The sequence below is a fragment of the Chiloscyllium punctatum genome, chromosome 8, assembly GCF_047496795.1.
Source record: "Chiloscyllium punctatum isolate Juve2018m chromosome 8, sChiPun1.3, whole genome shotgun sequence".
Classification (NCBI taxonomy): Eukaryota; Metazoa; Chordata; class Chondrichthyes; order Orectolobiformes; family Hemiscylliidae; genus Chiloscyllium; species Chiloscyllium punctatum.
Genome location: NC_092746.1, coordinates 127,018,713 through 127,039,616, shown reverse-complemented (window position 1 = coordinate 127,039,616; position 20,904 = coordinate 127,018,713). Strand labels below are relative to the sequence as shown.

General features: G+C 42.9%; 1 protein-coding gene across 2 annotated transcripts in view; it reads left to right on the top strand.

Moving 5' to 3' along the window:
• cpsf1 (cleavage and polyadenylation specific factor 1) overlaps positions 1-20,904 on the top strand; it is a 170,811-nt gene that overhangs the window by 147,420 nt on the left and 2,487 nt on the right. For both annotated transcript variants that reach the window (XM_072576446.1, XM_072576445.1), the window contains 3 exons: positions 625-672; positions 15,315-15,470; positions 16,496-16,625. In XM_072576446.1, coding sequence (XP_072432547.1) covers positions 625-672; positions 15,315-15,470; positions 16,496-16,625 — 334 coding nt within the window. The remainder of the gene's footprint in view (positions 1-624; positions 673-15,314; positions 15,471-16,495; positions 16,626-20,904) is intronic.

The following is a 20,904-nucleotide window of genomic DNA, read 5'->3' as shown; positions in this document are numbered from 1 at the left end:
CATGTCCTCCTACTTAGAAGTTAACATCACTAAATCCCCCATTATCGGCATCATAGAGGTTACCATTGACTAGAAACTGATCTGGACTCACCATATAAATATAGTGGCGACAAGAACCATCCAAAAGATAGGAATACTGTAGTGAGTAACCCACCTCCTTACTCCCCAAAGCCTGTTTGCTGTTGAGAAGACGCAAGTCAGGAGTGTGATAGAATACTTCCCTGGTGCCTGGCTGGGTACAATTCCAACAACACTCAAGCTTGACACCACCCAGGACAGGTGCTACACCCACAGGGATCCACTCCCTCCACCACTTAGTAGCAGCAAAATGTACTATCTGCAAGTTTCCCTCTGACCCACTCATCATCCTTCAGTTCATCATCCCTTCAGTGCTGTAGTGTCACAATCCTTAAAATCCCTCCCTACTGGCATTGTGGGTCTATTCACTGCACGTGGACTGCAGCAGTTCAGGAAGGCAACTCTCGACCACCACCTCGTGGAAGATGAATGCTGGCCAGTTAATGTCACCCCATCTAAAAGTAGCTATGCAGGTTTTGTGGTATATTTGCATTTCTCTCTCTAAGTGGAACTGACCCTATATTTTTTCTTTGCCTTTAATTTCAGTGTCTGACCGTGAGAAGAATCTCCTAGTGTATATGTATCAGCCAGAAGGTATGAATAATTTCTTATTTTTCACTTTTTTTATAGTTTCTCTCTTTTTCTCCGTCCTTGATCTATAAAGATACCATTGGCTAGTTTTGAAATATTACCTTTTGAAAATAATTTAAATACACACTGCAAATTGAATTTTTCCCTCTGTTATTGTATAATATACTCTACTTTGGACTTAGTCCTTTCTCCTTAATCTCTGGGTTTCCCATGAATGCTGTCTATAATTGGGTTAAAGTTCAGAATTTTCATCTGTATCTGACCTAAAGCGTTAGTATATCTGAAAAAAACTCTCTCCCGTCAGCGCACAGATCTTGTAAAACATTTTCTGTTAGAATGGTGACCACATATCAGAATGTACTGCTACTTCATTGGCGGTAAAACACAGTGGGACCATTTAGATTGTAGAAGATGTTAGTTGACAATCTGAGACTTTGTAACCAGCTAGCAGTTCTCTTTTAAAGTGACCATAGATCCCTTTGGAGAATGAAGCTTGGGAAATAATGATGGGCAATCAGGAAATAGCAGAAAAGTTGAATAATTAGGGACCTGGATTCAGTTTCAGCCTTGGACATCTGTGTGAGTGGAGATCGCACATTCTCCCTGTGTTTGCCTGGATTTCTGTTGGATGTTCCAGTTTCCACCCACAGTTCAAAGATGTGCAAATTAGGTGGATTGGTCATGCTAAATTACCCTGTAGTGTCCAGTGATGTGCATGCTGCATGGGTTAACTATGGTAAATATGGGTTTGCAGGGATAGGGTAGGATGCACTTTGGAGGGTCAGTGTAGGTTTGATGGGCTGAATAGCCTCTGTCTGTATTGTAGGGATTCTATGAAATACTTCACCTTACTTCTCTCAGTAGAAAGCATTAATACCTTTCCAAAATGACTCAAGGGCAAAATGAGGAGAGGAAACAAGTTATTACCAAAGAAGAAGTGTTAGGGAAATTAATGGAGTTAAAGACCAATATTTCTCCTGGAAGTTATTGGATGTATCTGAGGATATTAGAGGAAGTAGCTACAGAGATAGTGGGATGCAATGGTCAGAATCTTTCAAGAATCCTTAGATTCTGGAAAAGTGCTAGAGGATTTTATTTTACTTTGAAAGTGAAGGAGACACCAAACCAGTCACTCTGGGCCTGTAAGATTCATATCTGTTATTGATAAAATGTTAGAGTTATTTATAAAGGGTATAAGAGAGCACTTAGAAATGCATGATATAATCAGCAGGGTTAGCATGGCTTCATGAAGAGGAAATTAATTTGCTGTTCATCTCAAAATGACCTCACATCTTCCAACATTTGACTTCACGTTGTTATCCATCTACCAGACCCTTAACCACTCCCTTAACCTATCTATATCCCTCTGCACACTTTTCTCTACTACTCATGTTAGTTTCACGCTGCACTTGGTCCCAACTCTAAATCATCGATGTGAATTGTAAACAATTACAGTCCCAACACTGATCCCTGACGTACACCACTAGCCACTGATTGCCAACCAGAAAAATCTTTTTTTTTTCTGGTTGCAAGAATTATTTGAGGTGGTAACAAGCGGGAAAGATAAAGGAGAAACAGTGGATGTAACATATTTGAATTTTCAGAGGGTATTTGATAAGGCATTAGACTTTAGGATACTTAATAAAATAAGTCTATGCTGTTGGAGCTAGTATGTTAGCATGGATAGAGGTTTAACTAACTAACAGAAGACCATAATACATGTTAGTGAGAATACGGAGATACAGGCTACTAGATTAGATGGGATTGTGGTTGACAAAGAGAAGGTTTTAGCAACTTTGGAAGATCTGAAAATAGTTAAGACTTCTGTGCCGGATGGGATTCTCTGGGAAGCCAGGGAGGAGATTGCAGAGCCTTTGGCTTTGATCTTTGTCATTGTTGACGGGAGAAGTGCCAGAAGACTGGAGGATAGCAGTTTAAGAAAGGGAGTCGGGGCAACCCTGGTAATTATAGGCCAGTGAGCTTTACTGCAGTTGTGGGTAAGGTATTGGAAAAGGTTATAAGAGAAAGGATTTATAATCATCTGGAAAGGAATAATTTGATTAGGGATAGTCAAACACTGTTTTGTGAAGGGTAGGAGGGGATATAGCTTTAAATTGAGGGGTGATAGCTTTAGCACAGGTATGTGGGGTTGTTGCTTTACCCCGTAGTAGGGGCGTGGAACGGCCTGCCTGCAACAGTTATAGTTGTAGTAGTATTGCCGACGTTAAGGACGTTTAAATGGGCATTGGACATACGAATGGATAATAATGGAATGGCGTAGGTTAGATGGACATCAAATTAATTTCATGGGTTGGTGCGACATCAAGGGCCAAAGGGCCTGTACTCCACTGTAATGTTCTATCAGAGCTGAAATGAGACCATTCAGCCAACTGAGTCTGCTCTGTCATTCAATTGTAGCTGATAAGTTTCTCAGTCCCATTCTCCTGCGTTTTTGCCATAGCCCTTGATACTGAAGAACCTAACTATCTCAGTCTTAAATATATTCTGACCCAGCCTCCACAGCCTCTGTGACAGTGAACCCTATAGATTCACCACTCTCTGGCTGAAGACGTTTCTCCTTATCCCTGTTGAAAAAGGTCTTCCCTTAACTCGAAAAGAACATCTATTCTGTCCAGGTCATTCATTATTCTGTATGTTTCAATTAGATCCCCCTTCATCCTTCTAAGTTCCATCATGTATTAAATCCAGAGTCTTCAAACATTCCTCATATGCTCAGCTTTTCATTCCTGGGACCATTTTTGTGAAGATATGGTAGGGATCAGGATGGCATTTTCAGGCTAGCAATCTATAACCAGTGGTGTGCCATGGGTTTTTGCAGTGTGTATTGATGACTTAGATGAGGAAGGTGAATGTACTATCATCCAGTTTGTGAATGACACACATTTAGGTGGGAAGGCAAATGGTGCGGTTGACCGTGGCTTGGTAGATGGAATATAATGTGAGGTTATGCAATTGCCAGGAAGAATTGAAGAGCTGAATACTAAATGGAGAAATACTGCAGAAAGCTCCAAAGCTCCATGGAGCACAAAGATTAGTATTCAAATTCGCTTTCATTTCAAAGGGCATCAAGTGTAAAAGTTGGGATATTTTGTTAAAACTATACAAGGCACTAGTCAGACCATAAATAGAATCTTTTGAACAGTTTTGGTCCCTTTATCTAAGGAAAGATATCTGGTTCTGAAGAACATAAACATAGAACAATATAGCGCAGAATGGCCCTTCAGTCCTCGATGTTGCACTGACCTAATCTGAGCCCATAACCCTACACTATCCCGTCATCATACATAAGCTTATCCAGGGTCTGTTTAGATGTCCCTAATGTGGCTGAGTTAACTACATTAGCAGGTAGGGCATTCCACGCCCTTGCCACTCTGAGTAAAAGAACCTGCCTCTGATATTTGTCTTAAATATATCACCCCTCAATTTGTAATTATGTCCCCTTGTGCAAGCAGATGTCATCATCCTAAGAAAAAGACACTCTCTGTCCACCCTATCTAATCCTCTGATCATCTTGTATGTCTCTGTTAAATCCCCTCTTAGCCGCCTTCTCTCCAGTGAGAACAGACCCAAGTACCTCAGCCTGACCTCATAAGATCTTCCTTCCAGACCAGGCAACATGCTGGTAAATCTCCTCTGCACCTTTTGCAGTGCTTCCACATCCTTCCTGTAATGGGGGCAACCAGAACTGGATGCAATACTCCAAGTGAGGCTGCACTAGCGTTTTGTACAGTTGCAGCATGACACCATAGCTCCGGAACTCAATCCCTCTACCAATAAAACCAGAACTGTACACAATATTCCAAGTGTGGCTGCACCAGCGTTTTGTATAGCTGCAAATGATATTGCAGCTCCAGAACTCAATCCCTCTACGAATGAAACCTAACACATTGTATGCTGCCTTAACGGCACAATCAACCTAGATGGCAACTTTTAGGGATCTATATACATGGACACCAAGATCCCTCTGCACATCCACACTGCTAAGAATCTTTCCATTGACCCAGTATTCTGCCTTCCTGTTATTTTTCCCAAAGTGAATCACCTCACATTTATCTGCATTGAACTCCATTTGCCACCTCTCAGCCCAATTCTGCAGTTTATCCAAGTCTCCCTGCAGCCTGCAACATTCTTCCACACTGTCCACTACTCCACCAACTTGAGTATCATCTACAAACTTACTAACCCATCCACCAATGCCTGCGTCCAAGTCATTTATAAAAATGGCAAACAGCAGTGGTCCCAAAACAGATCCTTCTGGCGCACCACTAGTAACCGGACTCCAGGCTGAATATTTTCCATCAATCACCACTCGCTGCCTTTTTACAGAAAGCCAGGTTTTAATCCATACTGTTAAATCACCTTCAGTCCCATGCCTCCACATTTTCTCCAACCGCCTACCATGTGGAACCTTATCAAAGGCTTTACTGAAGTCCATGTACACCACGTCAACTGCCCTACCCTCATCTACATGCTTGGTCACCTTCTCAAAAAACTCAATGATGTTTGTGAGACATGACCTGCCCTTGACAAAACCATGTTGACTATTGCCAACCAATTTGTTACTTGCTAGATGATTATAAATCCTATCTCTTTTATAGTCCTTTCCAAACCTTTTCCTAAAGCTCATTGGTCTAGAATTACCAGGGTCATCTCTACTGCCCTCCTTGAACAAGGGCACAACATTTGCAATCCTCCAGTCCTCTGGTACTAAACCTGTAGACAATGACGACGCAAATATCAAAGGCAAAGGCTCTGCTATCTCCTCCCTAGCTTCCCAGACAATTCTTGGAAAAATCTCATCCGGCCCAGAGGACTTATCTGCTTTCACACCTTCTAGAATTGATAGCACCTCTTTCTTACTAACCTTAATCCTTTCAAGTCTAATAGCCTGTATCTCAGTCTTCTCCTCTACAGTATTCTCTCCTTTTCTTGAGTGAAAGCAGATGAGAAATACTCGTTTAGTACCTCTCTGACCTCCACAGGGTCCACACACACAACTTCCCACTTCTGTCTTTCACTGGCCCTATTCCTACCCTAGTCATCCTTTTATTCCTCACATATCTATAGAAAGCTTTAGGGTTCTCCTTTATTCTATCTGCTAAAGACTGCTCATGTCCTCTCCTTGCTCTTCTTAACTCTCTCTCGCAATCCTTCCTAGTTACTCTGTAACTTTCCATCACCTCAGCTGAACCATCTCGCCTCAATGTCACATAAGCCTCCCTCTTCTGCTTAACAAGAAGTACAATTTCTTTAGTAAACCACAGTTCCATTAACATATCACTACCTCCCTGCCTGACGGGGACATTTCTATCAAAGACACACAATATCTGTTCCTTGAACCAGCTCCGCAGTTCGATTGTCCCCATTTCCTGTGTTTTGCTGCTCTTTCTATGCCTCAAGTTTTGCCTAATCGCATTATAATTGCTCTTCCCCCATCTATAACTCTTGCCCTGTGGCATGTACCTATCCCTTTCCATTGCTAAACTAAATGTAACCAAATTCTTGTCGCTTTCTCCAAAGTGCTCACCTGCAACTAAATCAAACACCTGGCCTGGTTCATTACCAAGCACCAGATCTAGTGTGGCCTCCCTTCTTGTTGGCCCTTCGACATACTGTGTCAGGAAACCCTCCTGTACACCTCAGACAAAAAGTGATCATAGAACATAGAAAAGTACAGCTCAGATCAGGCCCTTTGGCCCACGATGTTGTGCCGAGGTTTAATCCTAATGTCCCTAATGTCTCTGCTTCCACCATTACCGCTGGCAATGTATTCACAACTCTCTGCATAACGAACCTTCTGCTAAAATCCCCTCTATACCTTTCTCCTGACATCTTAAAGCCATGACCCCTTGTGCCAGTCAGTCCTGCCCTGGGGAAATGTCTCTGGCTATTGACTTTATCCATGCCTTCCATCACCTTGTATACCTCGATCAGGCCACCTCTCTTCCTCCTCCTCCAGAGAGAAAAGTCAGGGATTAGTCAACCCCTCTTCCTAAGGTAAGCCCTCCAGTTCAGGGGGCATCCTGGTAAACCATCTTTGCACCCTCTTCAAAGCCTCTGTATCTTTCCTATAGTAGGGCAACCAGAACTGGACGCAATATTCCAAGTGTGGTCTCACCAGGGACTTGTAGAGCTGTAGCAAAATCTCGTGGCTCTTAAACGCGATCCCCCTGTTATTGGAAGCCAAAACACCATATGCTTTCTTAACAACCCGATCCACTTGGGTGGCAATTTTGAGGGATCTATGCACTTGAACACCGAGATCCCTCTGTTCCTCCACACTGCCAAGAATCCTGTCTTTAATCCTATATTCAGCATCAAGTTCGACCTTCCAAAACGCATCACTTCGCATTTATCCAGGTTGAACTCCATCTACCATTTCTCAGCCCAGTTCTGCATCCTGCCTATGTCGCGCTGCAACCTACAATAGCCCTCAATACTATCAACGGCACCTCCAACCTTTGTGTCATCTGCAAATTTGCTAACCCACCCCTCAACCTCCTCATCTAAGTCACTTATAAAAACTACAAAGAGCAGAGGCCCGAGAACACTCCTGCAGGACCCCACTCAACATTGACCTCTAGGCAGAATACTTTCCATCTACAACCACACTCTCCCTTTCTGTCAGCCAGACAATTCTGAATCCAGATAGCCAAATCTCCCTGTATCCCATACTTCCTGACTTTATGAATGAGCCATGGGGAACCTTATCAAAAGCCTTGCTGAAATCCATATACACCACATCCACTGCTTGACTTGTCACCTCCTCAAAGAACTCAATAATATTTGAGGCATGACCTGCCCCTCTCAAAGCTGTGCTGAGTGCCTTTAATCACCTATGCTTTTCCAAATAGTCATAAATCCTATCCCTCAGAATTCTTTCGAAAACCTTGCTGACTACAGATGTAAGTCTGACTGGTCTGTAATTGCCAGGAATTTCCCTGTTACCCTTCTTGAAAACAAGAACAATATTCACCTCCTTCCAATACTCCGATACGACTCTCGTGGAGAGTGAGGATGGAAAGATCTTCGCCAGCGGCTTAGCACCCTCCTTTCTCGCGTCCCGGAGCAGCCTGGGATAAATCTGGTCAGGCCCTGGAGACTTTTCAATCTTAATGTTTGCCAAAATTTCCAGCACATCAACTTCATCAATCTTGATCTGTTTAAGCCTGTTTCCCAGCTCCTCAAAGTTCTCATTCACAACAAGGTCCCTTTCCTTCGTGAAAACCGAAACCATAAACTCATTTAGGGCTTCCTCTATCTGCCCAGACTCCACGCACAAGTTCCCTTCGCTATCCCTGATCGGCCCTACCTTCTCCCTGATCATTCTCTCATTCCTCACGTATGACTAAAATGCCTTTAGGTTCTCCCTAATCCTTTCTGCCAAGCCTTTCTTGTGCTCCATCCTGGCCTCTCCTCAGTCCATTTGAGCTCTTTTCTAGCAAGCCTGTAATCCTGTAAAGCTGTGCTAGATCCTTGCTACCTCCACCTTTATGTAAGCTGCCTTCTTCCTTTTGATGAGAAGCTCCACTGTTCTCGTCATCCAAGGTTCCTTAATCTTACCCCTTCTTACCTGTCTCAGAGGAACAAATTTGTGCATCACTCGCAACAACTGTTCCTTAAACACTCTTCACATGTCTGCTGTGCCCTTTCTGTGGAACAATTCCTCCCAGTCTGTAGTTCCCAACTCCTGTCTGATAGCATCATAATTTCCTTTTCTCTAAATAAATATCCTCTCTTGGTAACTGCTCCTTTCCCTCTCCAAGGCTGTGGTAACTATGAGGCAGTTGTGATCACTGTCACCAAAGTGTTCCCGCTGCGAGATCTGACACCTGTTTTTTTTTAGATTAGATTACTTACAGTGTGGAAACAGGCCCTTCGGCCCAACAAGTCCACACCGCCCCGCCGAAGCGTACCCACCCATACCCCTACATCTACATCGACCCCTTACCTAACACTACGGGCAATTTAGCATGGCCAATTCACCTGACCTGCACATCTTTGGACTGTGGGAGGAAACCGGAGCACCCGGAGGAAACCCATACAGACACGGGGAGAACGTGCAAACTCCACACAGTCAGTCGCCTGAGGCGGGAATTGAACCCTGGTCTCCGGCGCTGTGAGGCAGCAGTGCTAACCACTGTGCCACCGTGCCGCCCAAAATGTTCTGGCTCATTACTGAGCACCAAATCCAAAATGGCCTCTCCCTCGTCGGCCTGTCTACATACTGAGTAAGGAAACCCTCCTGAACACACCTGACAAAAATGGCTCCATCCAAACCATCTGCACTAAGGAGATTCCAGTCAATATTGGGAAAGTTGAAGTCACCCATAACAACAACCCTACTGCATCTGCATTTTTCCAAAATCTGCCAGCCTATGAGTTTTTCAATCTCAGTCTGTGAAAAAAACGCCAATGAGTTGGCTGCTCCCTTGCTTTTCCTAACTTCCACCCATACTGACTCAGTAGACAAACCTTCCTCAACAACCTTCGTTTCTGTAAGTGTGATGCACTCTCTGATTATAAATGCTATACCCCCCTCCTCTTTTATCCACCCTTCCTGTTCTTTTTAAATGTTCTAAACCCTGGAACATCTAGCAACCATTCCTGCCCCTGTGAAACCCATGTCTCCATTCTGGCCACAACATCAGAGCCCCAAGTACTGATCCATGCTATAAGTTCATCAATCTTATTTCTGACACCCCTTGCGTTAAAGCAGACACGCTTTAACTGATCCCTTTGTTTCATCATGTGAGAAACCTTCCCGATAGATTCACTACATCCTGTCACTGCCCCCTTCTCAGACATGTAGCTCTGATTCCCACCCCCTTGCCAAACTAGTTTAAACCCTCCCGAACCACATGAACAAATCTCCCACCCAGGACATTTGTGCCCCTCCAGTTCAGGTGCAACTCGTCCTTCATGTATAGGTCCCACCTTCCCCAGACGGCATCACAATGGTCTAGATATCTGAAGCCCTACCTCCTACACCAGCCACACGTTAAGCTGCATTCCCTGACTGTTCCTCACCTCTCTGAATTGTGGCACCAGTAGCAAACCTGTCGGAACCATCCGATGACTGGAAATGCTATAACTCCAGTACAATGTTGGGGAAGTTAAAGTCCCCGATAATGACCACCCTGTTCCTTTTACTCCTCCCCCGAATCGATTTGCCAATCCTCTCCTCCACATCCCTGTCATTATGACCTGACCTCTCCTCTCCTGTTTCTAACCTCAGCCCATACTACTTAAGTAGACAAGTCCTCGTCAAAAGTTCTTTTAGCCACTGTTATACCGTCCTTGACTAACAGAGCCACACCTTCCCCCTCTTTTATTGCCTTCCCTGATCTTATTGAAAAATTTAAACCCTGGAACCTGCAACATCCATTCCTGACCCTGCTTTATCCATGTTTCCAACACGGCCACAACATTGAAGTCCCAGGTACCTATCCATGCTGCAAGCTCACCTATCTTATTTCGGACATTTCTGGCGTTGAAGTAGACACACTTCAAACCAGCTTGCTGTCTGCCAGCACATTCCTGTGACCGTGAAATCCTGTCCCTGTCCTTCCTACTCTCATCCTCCTGTGTACTGGAACTCCACCTCAGGTTCCCACCCTCCGCTGAGCTAGTTTAAACCCACCCGAATAGCACTAGCAGATTTCCCACCCAGGATATTAGTACCCCTCTGGTTCAAGTGAAGACTGTTTGTAGATGTCCTATTTTCCCCAGAATGACCCCCAATTACCCATGTACCTGAAAACTTCCCACCTGCACCATCCCTGCAGAAAAAAGGAGATTGAGCGGGGACTTGATTGAGGTTTACAAAATCATGACGGGTATAGACAGGGTAGATAGAAATAAGCGTTTTTCCCAGGTTGAAGGATTCAATAATGAGCAGTTATGCTTTCAAGGTGAGAGGTGAAACATTTAAGGGGGATACACGTGGCAAGTACTTAACACACAGGGTGGTGGGTGTCTGGAACGCTTTGCCAGCAGGAAGGCTCGGTTGATTCACTTAACTTGCGTCTGGACAGATGCATGAGTAGGTGGGGAGCAGTGGGATACAGATGCTTAGGAATTGGGCGACAGGTTTAGACAGTGGATTTGGATCAGCTCAGGCTTGGAGGTCTGAAGGACTTGTTCCTGGGCTGTAAATTTTCTTTGTTCTATAACAACTGTTTGTTCTCGCTCTCAACTTCCATCCTAGCTCCCTGAAATCCTGCCTTGCATCTCTATCCCTCTTTCAACCTATATCATTGGTATCTATGTGGACCATGACATGGGGCTGGTCACCTTCTCCCTTCAGGACCCCAAAGACACCACTCGACACATCATGGCCCCTACCGCCTGAGAGACAACACACCAACCATGAAGAAGGGTTGCTGGGCCCAAAATGTTAAGTCTGATTCCTCTCCACAGATGCTGCCAGATATTCTGAGCTCTGCCAGAAGTTTCTGTTTCTGTTTATGAAAAATATACTGTCATTGGAGGCAGTCCAGAGAAAGTTCAGGAGGTTGATATAAGGAAAGGTTGAGTAGATTGGATCTGTACTCATTGCCATATAGAAGAATAAGAGGCAACCCTAGTGAAACATTCAAGATTCTTAGGGGACATGACAGAGTAGCTGCAGTAAGGTTGTTTCACCTTGTGAGAGAATCGGAAACCAGATGGGAATAAGGGGTTATCTGTTTAAAAGGAGATGAGGAATTTCATCTGAGGGTAGGGAATATGTGGAATTCTTAACCCCAGAGGATTTTTGAGGCTGGGTCATTGTGTACATAGAAGGCTAAAATAGACAGATGAGTTGAAGATTATCAGATTAGTCATAATCTCATTGGATTGCAGAGCAGTCTTGATGGGCTGAATGGCCTACTTCTGCTCCTACATCTTGTGCTGATATGGTCTTTATAAAAAATAAGCAGTTTGATTGCATCCTCCTCCTGGCTGGAACCTATTTCAGTTAGCAGCCATAAAACAAATGCAGGGATTGGGGAATTTGGTCATATTGCAGTAATCTCGAGCTCAGCAGGTTGAGTATCAAGGTTCCAGCTGATGATGCCACTCTGCTCGCTGTTAATTTGTTAATTATTAAAAGCAGTTAGGCCTTTTTAAATGCTGGAATGATTCACAGCCTGTTGACATCTAGTGCGTCAAAAAAATGGAAAGACTGCTGTCCTCTCCTACCCTCGTGTTGACTGTGGTGGAATGTCTCTTCAGAAAGCAGTTAAATGGTCACTGATCATTTGTGAGCCTTGGCAGGTGTTTCACGTGGCTTTGTTCGCATGAAGCAACAACCTAAGCCAACCTTCTATTCTACCAAATTGCACATGTACACAGGGGCTCTATAACAAGGAGAAATATGTGTGAACTAGAACTTTGGGGTTTGGGGGGGGAGGGGTCATAATTTAAAAATAAAATGTTGTCCAGTTAAGACAGAGAAGGAAACATTTTTTATTTGGAATTCCCTTCTTCAAATCGCAGAATATGTAAACATTTTTAAGACAGAGCTAAATGGATTCTTGATTTATCAGGGGTAGGCAGGAATGTAGAGTTGAAGTTAGCCATGATCATATTGAATGACAGAGCAGGTTCAGCAAACTGAGTGCTCTACTCTTGTTCCACATTCATATGAATTAGAAACAGAAGTATGTTTTTTGGCACTTCAAGTCTGCTCTGGTTATGTTCCAAATTTCAGGTTCCCCTCTATCTCCAAAAACCTTTGTTTCTACTCCTGCTTAACTGGAATCTGTCTAGCTCCATCTTAAAAATACTCACCCCACTTTCATGACCCTTCTGAGGCAGTGTGTTCCAAAGTTGCACAGCTCTCAGAAAAAAAAAGATTTCCCCTCACCTCTGTCCTCTAAGAGTGATCTCTAATTTTAAAACAACGGCCCCTACTTCTGGACTGACCCACGAAAGCAAACATCCTTTCCCTGTCCCCCTTGTCAAGTTCATTCAGGATCTTCTAAACTTTAGTAAGAAGGCCTGTCTCACTTCTGAGGATTAGTGGAAAAAAAGCTCAGTCTGTCCAATCTTTCCTCAAGGTAGCCTCAGGCATCAGTCAAGAAAACTTCCTGTGAATTACCATCAGCACATTTGTTTGCTTCTGTAAATAAGACCAAATGGTACACCGTATTTGAGATGTGGTTTTTGTCAAGATCCTACATAAATGAAGAACAACCCCTGCTTTTATAGTCATTCACTCTTGTAATAAAGGCTTGTATGCCTTTAGAGTTTCTCATTATATGCTGTGCCTATATTCCATCCATTTGTCCCACATGGCAGATTGGTACAAAAACTAAAATCACATGGGATTCGGGGTAGGTTGGCTAGATGGTTACAAAACTGGCTTGGTCAGAGAAGACAGATGGAAGGATGTTTTTCAGAATGCAGCCAGATAACTAATGGTGTTCCACAGGGATCAGTCTTAGGTCCTCTGTTGTTTGTAGTATATATAAATGATCTGGAGGAAACTCTCGGTGGTCTGATTAGTAAATTTGTAGATGACATGAAGATTGATAGAGTTGCTGTGGTGTTGACGATTGTGAAAGGATACAACAGGATGTCGATAGATTGGCAACTCGGGTGCAGAAATGACAGGTGGAGTTTAATCCAGGCAAGTGTGAGGTGATGCATTTTCGAGGATTAAATTTAGGTGTGAATTATACTGCAAACGACAGAACCCTTAGGAACATTAGCATAACAGAGGTATCTAGGCAGGCAGGTCCACAGTTCCTGAAAAGTGGTAACACAGGTGGCCAAGGTGATTAAGAAGGCAGATGGCATGCTTCCCTTCATCGGGCGGGGCACGGAGTACAAGAGTTGGTAAACTATGTTGCAGCTATATAAAGCCCTTGTTCAGCCGCTTTCAAGGATTGTGTGCAGTTTTGGTCGCGACACTACCGGAAGAATGTGGAAGAGTGCGGAGAAGGTTCACAAGGATGTTGCCTAGTCTTGAGGACATTGGCTATGCGGTAAGGTTAAAAAGACTAAGATTGTTTTCACAATGGTGAAAAGACAGCAGCTGAGAGGAGACCTGATAGAGGTCCACAAAATTGAGAGGCATCGAATTGTTTTAGAATCCCTACAGAGTGGAAGCAGGCCCTCTGGCCCAACAAGTCCATACCGACCCTTCGAAGAATAACCCACCTCAGACCCATTCCTCTTACCCTAGCACAGCCAATCCACCCAAAGCTGCACATCTCTAGACTGTGGGCGGAAACCAAAGCATTCAGAGGAAACCCACGCAGACACAGGGCAAACTCCACACAGACGGTCACCCAAGGCGGGAATCGAACCCGGGTCTCTGGCGCTGTGAGGCAGCAGTGCTTACCACTGAGCCACTGTGCCACCCCATGGATAGGATAGTTAGTCAGAGACCTTTTCCCAGAGTTGAAGTTTCAATTACAAGGGGGGCACATGTTCTATGTGGGGGGGGGGGGGGGGGTTTGGCGGGGAGTTTAAGTGAGATATGTGAAGGAAGTTTTTGATGCAGAGGATGCACTGCCAGAAGAGATGGTGAAAGCAGGCACATTGATGACCTTGAAGAGGCATCTGGATGGTTGCATGGATAGGGAGGGGATAGAGGGAAACGGACTGAATAAGGGCAGACGGTTTGGTTTTTTTTAGTTTAGTTAGGGCATGATGGTTGGCACAGGCTTGGAGGGCTGAGGGACCTGTTCTTTTGTTCTTTGTGATTCATGCATGGAAGCTAGAAATCTGAAATCAAACCAGAAAGTGCTGGAGAAAATCAGCAGGTCTGGCAACCACTACAGGGAGAGGAACAGAGTTAACATTTCAAATCCGGTTACTCATCTTTGGAACTGAAAGGAGTTGGAAAATGGTGATCTTAATCTTAGAAGGAGAAGAAAAATGAGTGGAACAGGTAATGAGACTTCCCAGAGCAAAGATCAATGGGAGTGCTTCTGATGGTGAAGGAGTGATTGCGATCTAAAATGGGTTAAATGATAGTTGTGAAATGGAGCATCTGAGTCGTCTTTACTGATAGCAAAGCCAACCAGACAGAGTAGTCCATTATCAAACGTTTTGTTATGTGTGCACTGGAAGCTATACATACTAATACATATCCTTTGCAGTCAGAAAGAACAAGTGCACACTTGTTTCAATTGAACAGTACAGGTTATGGCCATTTGCTGGTCCATTTCTCAGGGCAACACCTTGATCAATCAGTCAACATGCCTGGTTTAAAATTTAAACAAAGTTTGATTGTTAACTGGTGCATTCTCCATGGCAATGCCTCCACTATTCAGAGACCACTCGCAAGCAAATCAGTACAGGTAGTTTTTCTATAATGCACATTTTTGTCAGCGTGAATTGGCTATAGTGTGATTGAATTGTGGATGCTGTTTGCAAACTTTTTATTGAATGGATTTTCCACAGCGTGATCTTCTACAGCGAGATTTCTATAACAGTTTCCCGTAGCAAGCTTTTCTATAGCGTGATGTTGCGTGTCTGCCGTGTTAAAAGCAGAACAACCTGTACTTTCCTCACATGGCATAGGTGCTGATTTTCTTGCAAAAATGTCTCTAAGAGTGAAAGATGAAAAGGTTTGAAGAAATGTCTTTTCAGCAATGCACCAATCTCTGATTATTCTCTTTCAGCAAGGGAGAGCTACGGGGGGACACGATTACTGCGGAGAGCAGACTTTAATGTGGCCGCACATGTGAATGCATTCTGGCGGACACCGTGTCGTGGTGTTATGGATGGCTCAAATAAGAAAAATATGGCTTGGGAGAACAAACATATTACGTGGTTTGGTGACTATCATTATACATTGTATTTGTACTGGATATGTTTAATTATTGATTGATTAGCTAAAAACACAGCGATTGGGTTGAATTCTTGCTTCTCTGTATAGATTCGGTTTCTGTCAGCAATGTTTGGAGTCTTAGTTCTGTAGCATGGGAAAGGCCCTTTGGCCCATCATATCTGCATGGCTGCGATGCACCTATCTATTCTAATACTTGGCCCTGTAGACCTGTATTCTATGGTTGTTTCAAATAACCATCTAAAAACTATTTAAATATTGTGGCATTTCCCTCCTCTCCTTCCCTTTCAGGCAGTTCCAGATACTCATCAGCTTGGGTGAAAAATGCTTAAAGCCTTTCAAGACCACCTACTGTTTACCTAATGCCCCCTGACGATTGACTTCTTAACTAAGGAGAAATGTTTTTTCCTAACTAGCCTTTACAATTTTGTATATCACAATTAGGTACCTCCTTAGACCACCTGTTCTCAGGAAAACCACCTCTCTAGGCAGTCTTCATAGTTGCACCAGTCCAGGCAATATTCTGGTGAATCTCCCATTGCATCCTCTCTAGTGTTGTCATATCCTTCCTATATATAGTGTGGTGACTAGAATGGGAAGGAGTCCTGTCACCAATGTCTTACGCAGCTCCATCTGAACCTCCCTGGCCTTGTATTTGATGTTTTGACTATTGTAAAGCCAAGTATCCCGTACGTCAGCTTGATCACCTTATCTGCTGGTCCTGTCACCTTCATGGGTCAGTGGACTTGCACACCAAGCTCCCTCTGATCCTCTGTGCTTTCTGTGGTCTTGCAATTCACTGTGTATTCCCTTGCCTTGTTAGCCCACTCAAAATATCACCTCGCTTTTTAGAATTACATTCCAATCACTTTTCAGCTTGTTTATATTGTCCACTCTAAGGTGTTCCTCTGTACTACTTAGCACATGACCCAGTTTTGTGTTATCAGTGAATTTAACTGATTAAATCTCCTATGTTCAGTTTTCTGATTTAATTATGCTCTATTTGTCTCTCAGCGACACTGGATGGCGGGATGGGACTTTTATTACCAATGCAGGAAAAGACATACCGGCGTCTTCTGATGTTACAGAATGCTCTCATCACGATGATTCCTCATCATGCAGGCCTCAACCCTAAAGCATTCAGGTAGGAAGAATGTAACTTTTCACCCAGGTTTTTCCCAAGTGGGGTTCTGAGCTGATGTTTTGGTGTTGAGCTCTTAGACAGTAGTAACTGTTAGAACTTGGACTGTTATAATGGCTGTACCCCTGCTTCGTCATTTGCTACAGAGGGGTCATAAGAGAAAAGTTGGGAAATACTGTTTTAGCTCCTCAACTTCAATATTGCTTTTCATAATTAATTTTCAAGTTGTCATCATCTTCAAAAATAAATCCAGTATTTTTTGTCTAATTTATTTCAAACCTTGTCTTGCTGGCCAAATACAGGTGCAGCTTCTCTGTGAAAGCTGACTTGGTAAGATTCAATCTGAAAGCCTCTAAAACCTAATCAGATCGGAGTCTGTAAGTTTGCTTGCTGAGCTGGAAGACTTGTTTTCAGGCGTTTCATCACCATACTAGGTAACGTCATCAGTGAGAGTCTCCGGTGAAGTGCTGGTGGTATGTCACACCCCTCTATCTATAGGTCTTGGTTTCTTAAGGTGGGTGATGTCATTTCCGGTTTGTTTTTAAGGAAAGGTAGATTGGGTCTAAACCAATGCGTATATTGATAGAGTTCTGGTTAGAATGCCATGCCTATAAGAATTCTTGTGTGTGTCTTTGTTTCGTCTGTCCTAGGAGATGTGTGTGTTGTCCCAGTCAAAGTGGCGTCCTTCTTTTGTCAGTGTATAGGAAGTAGTGATAGTCGTGTCTTTTGATGGCTAGTTGGTACTCATGTATGCTGGTGGCAAGTTTCCTGCTAGTTTGTCCAATGTCGTGTGTTTTTTACAGTTCTTGCATGATATCTTGTAAATGGTATTAGTTTTGCTGGTATTATTTAATGGATCCTTTTAGTTTCATTAGTTGCTGTTTTAGTGTGTTGGTGGGTTTGTGACCTACCATGATGCCATGGGGTCTGAGTCGTCTGGCAGTCGTTTCTGAGATGTCTTTGACACAAGGTAATGTGGCTAAAGTCTTTGTTGCTTTGTAGAACATACTGCAATACAGTGCAGAACAGGTCGTTCGGCCCTTGATATTCCGCTGACCTGTGAACTAATCTGAGCCCGTCACCCTACACTATCCCATCATCATCCATATGCTTGTCCAAGGATTGTTTAAATCCCCTAATATGGCTGCGTTAACTACATTAGCAGGTAGGGCATTCCATGCCCTTACCACTCTGAGTAAAGAACCTGCCTCTGACATCTGTCTTAAATCTATTGCCTCTCAATTTGCAGCTATGCCCCCTCATACAAGCAGATGTCATCATCCTAGGAAAAAGACTCACTGTCCACCCTATCTAATCCTCTGATCATCTTGTATGTCTCTATTAAATTGCCTTCTACTCTCCAATGAGAACAGATCCACGTGTCTACTTGTTTGGGTTTGTTTCTGAGGAGTTGGCAGATTGGGTGCCCGTTTTTCTTGAAAACATTGTGTAGGTTTTTTTTGTTGTTGTTCTCGGGTGCTGCGGTGTGATGTAGCTTGTGGAAGTAATGTTTTGATGCAGCTCTGTTAGTGTTGGAATGATATGCTTCTGAAGTTAAGTATTTGGTCTGTTTTTCTGTAGACGCTGGTTTGAAGCTCTCCGTTAACTGTATGTTCAACGGTCATGTCTAGGAATGGGAGTCTGTTGTTGTTCTCCTCTTTTGTGAATTTTATTCCTGTCAGGATATTGTTGATAGTGTTGTACGTTTCCTCTAGTTTGTTCCGTTTTGTAATGGCAAAGGTGTCATCCATGTAGCGGACCCAAAGTTTGAGTTGAATAGATGGGAGGGCAGCTTGTTCAAATCTCTGTATTACTGCTTCTGCTATGAGCTCTGATATTGGTGATCCCATAGGTGTTCCATTGACTTGTTTGCCGGTTTTGTTGTTGAAGTGAGGTGGGTGGTGAGGCACAGGTGATGCCTGTGTTTCTTTGGCCAGGTCAATGTTAATTGCTGTGAATAGGGTTGTAACGTCAAAGGAGACTATTATTTCATCCTCTTCTATCTTGGTGTCTTTGGTGGTGTTCAGGAATTCTTGGGTGGAGTGAATGGAGTGGCACGAATCTTCAATTCGCTGGTTTAGTTTTTGGTGGAGTTCCTTGGCTAGTCTGTATGTTGGTGTCCCAGGTAGGGAAACTGTGGGTCTGAGGAAGGGATAGGTATTTTAGGTAATGTATAGAAGCATGGTGTGTTGGACCCATCTGGTTTCATATTTTGGAAGTCTGCCCTTTTTTAATTCTCCTGATTTTTTTTAAATGCTGAGAGGAAGGATGAGATTCTGTTTAGTAGTTGTGGGGTCAGGTCTATCACCACCTGCTGGTAAGTTTCAGTATCTGCAAGCAGAGCATTTGCCTTTTTAAGATTGTTGAATTTGTTTAAAATAGTCACGCGTCCCTACAGGAATTATTAGAATGTTTTTGTCTTTAAGTCTTTCTAAGGCTTTATTCTCTTGAGCATTGAGTGTGTTTCCTTCCTTTTTTTTTGGCCTAATGTAGGTGCAATAGCTTGTCTTATCTTTCCTCTGAAAGACCTTTACTTTTTAACGTGGATTCAGATGCTGCAAGGAAGTCCTTTTTACTCACGTCTTTGTAATTGTAGTTTAACTTGGACTAGGACTGCTTTTTCTGTATCAGTCAGTGGATGGTCTGAAAGATTTTTTAATCCAAGCATCAGTGTTGTATGAAATGCTTTTTTGTGTGAGGTTATCTAACTTGAAGTGCGAGATTTTTTTTTCTTTTTCTGTGTTTGCTGTTGTTTAAAGTTTATGGTGTATTCTAATACACTTGTCCATTCACAGTCTGTCATGGTACTGAACAAAGTTTTTTGGCACGAAATCTCCCGGTTGTATTTACTGGAGTTGGTTGTGAACATTATTTCTTTAAGCATCCTGCGGCTGTTTTGTTTGGCTAGTGGCAAAATGGTATCATGGTAGCCCACAAACCTACCAATACACTTAAACAGCAACTAAAGGATCCATTAGATACTACTCCCAAAACGAACAACATTTACAAGATACCATGCAAGAATTGTTTAAAAAAAAACTCCACATCGGACAAACTAGCAGGAAACTTGCCACCAGGATGCAGGATATTAGCCACTAAAAAACACGACCCAATATCACTAGTTTCCGTACATACAAAGAAGGACACCGCTTTGGGAAATGCACACTAAACCCAGGACAGGTGAAACAAAGACTCACAAGAGAATCCTTAAAGGCATGGAATTCTAACCGGAGCTCCAGGAATAAACACAACAATTTAGATCCTGTCTACCTTCCCTTGGAATAAAAACTGCAAATGACATCACCCATCTTAAGAAACCAAGCCCTGTAAGTAGAGAGGTGGGACATACCACCAGCACCTCACCTGAGACTCATTGATGATGTTACCTAGTCTTGGTGACGAAACGTCTGAAAACAAATCTTCCAGCTCAGCGAGCAAACTTGCGTATCATCAACCTGAGCTATAAATCTCAAAAATTGCTAATCTCCTGAAAATCAAAACTGACAGCTAATTATTTTTGTATGTGGTGATTTCTAATGCTGCTTTATAGAAGAGGTATTAAAGATAGGGAATGGACTACTTTTTATAAATTATGTATCTCCCAAATACGCTCAAGACTGGTACAGTATGGAGTTAGAGATGGAGTAAAACTCCCTGCATACTCCCAGATTGAGGCTCTATCCTTGATCTGAATCAGAATGTTTTTTTTCCAAATCAGTAGTCCTTATGATCTGACTTGAGATTGGTACTAGCCAAGCATTCTACAGAGTTATGACTTTAGATCAAGTAAGAAAAAGAAACCATGTCTGTTTGGACATAGCATAAGTCAATTAGTTGGTTTTATTAATGACAAAGTACAATAAGTTACACATCTCCACCTTTAGTAGGATATCTATTGGAGTCTATACACAAGTCCTTGTGAGTTTTCAATAACTTAAGAATTATTAGGAATTAACTTATTGTGAACTCCACCAGTAGATGGTGATATTCTACCATGTACATTCCACTCTCACTGAAGTGGTTGTTTTTGTAGAATTTTACATGGTCATAAACATCACACTTTTTAATTAAATATTAATAGCTGAAACATACATGTTGACTCCAAATGAGCTGTAGTACTTCCAAAAAATATTTGGTTTTGTAAATTTTATTAACTTCTGCTGACTTGCATTCCCCTCTGGAATCAGAACCACCAATAATGTACTGGCCTATTCTTTTTTAGCCTCACTTTAAAAATGGTCTGGTTAATGTTGCTGTGGGAGTTTGCTGTGCTTCATTAGTT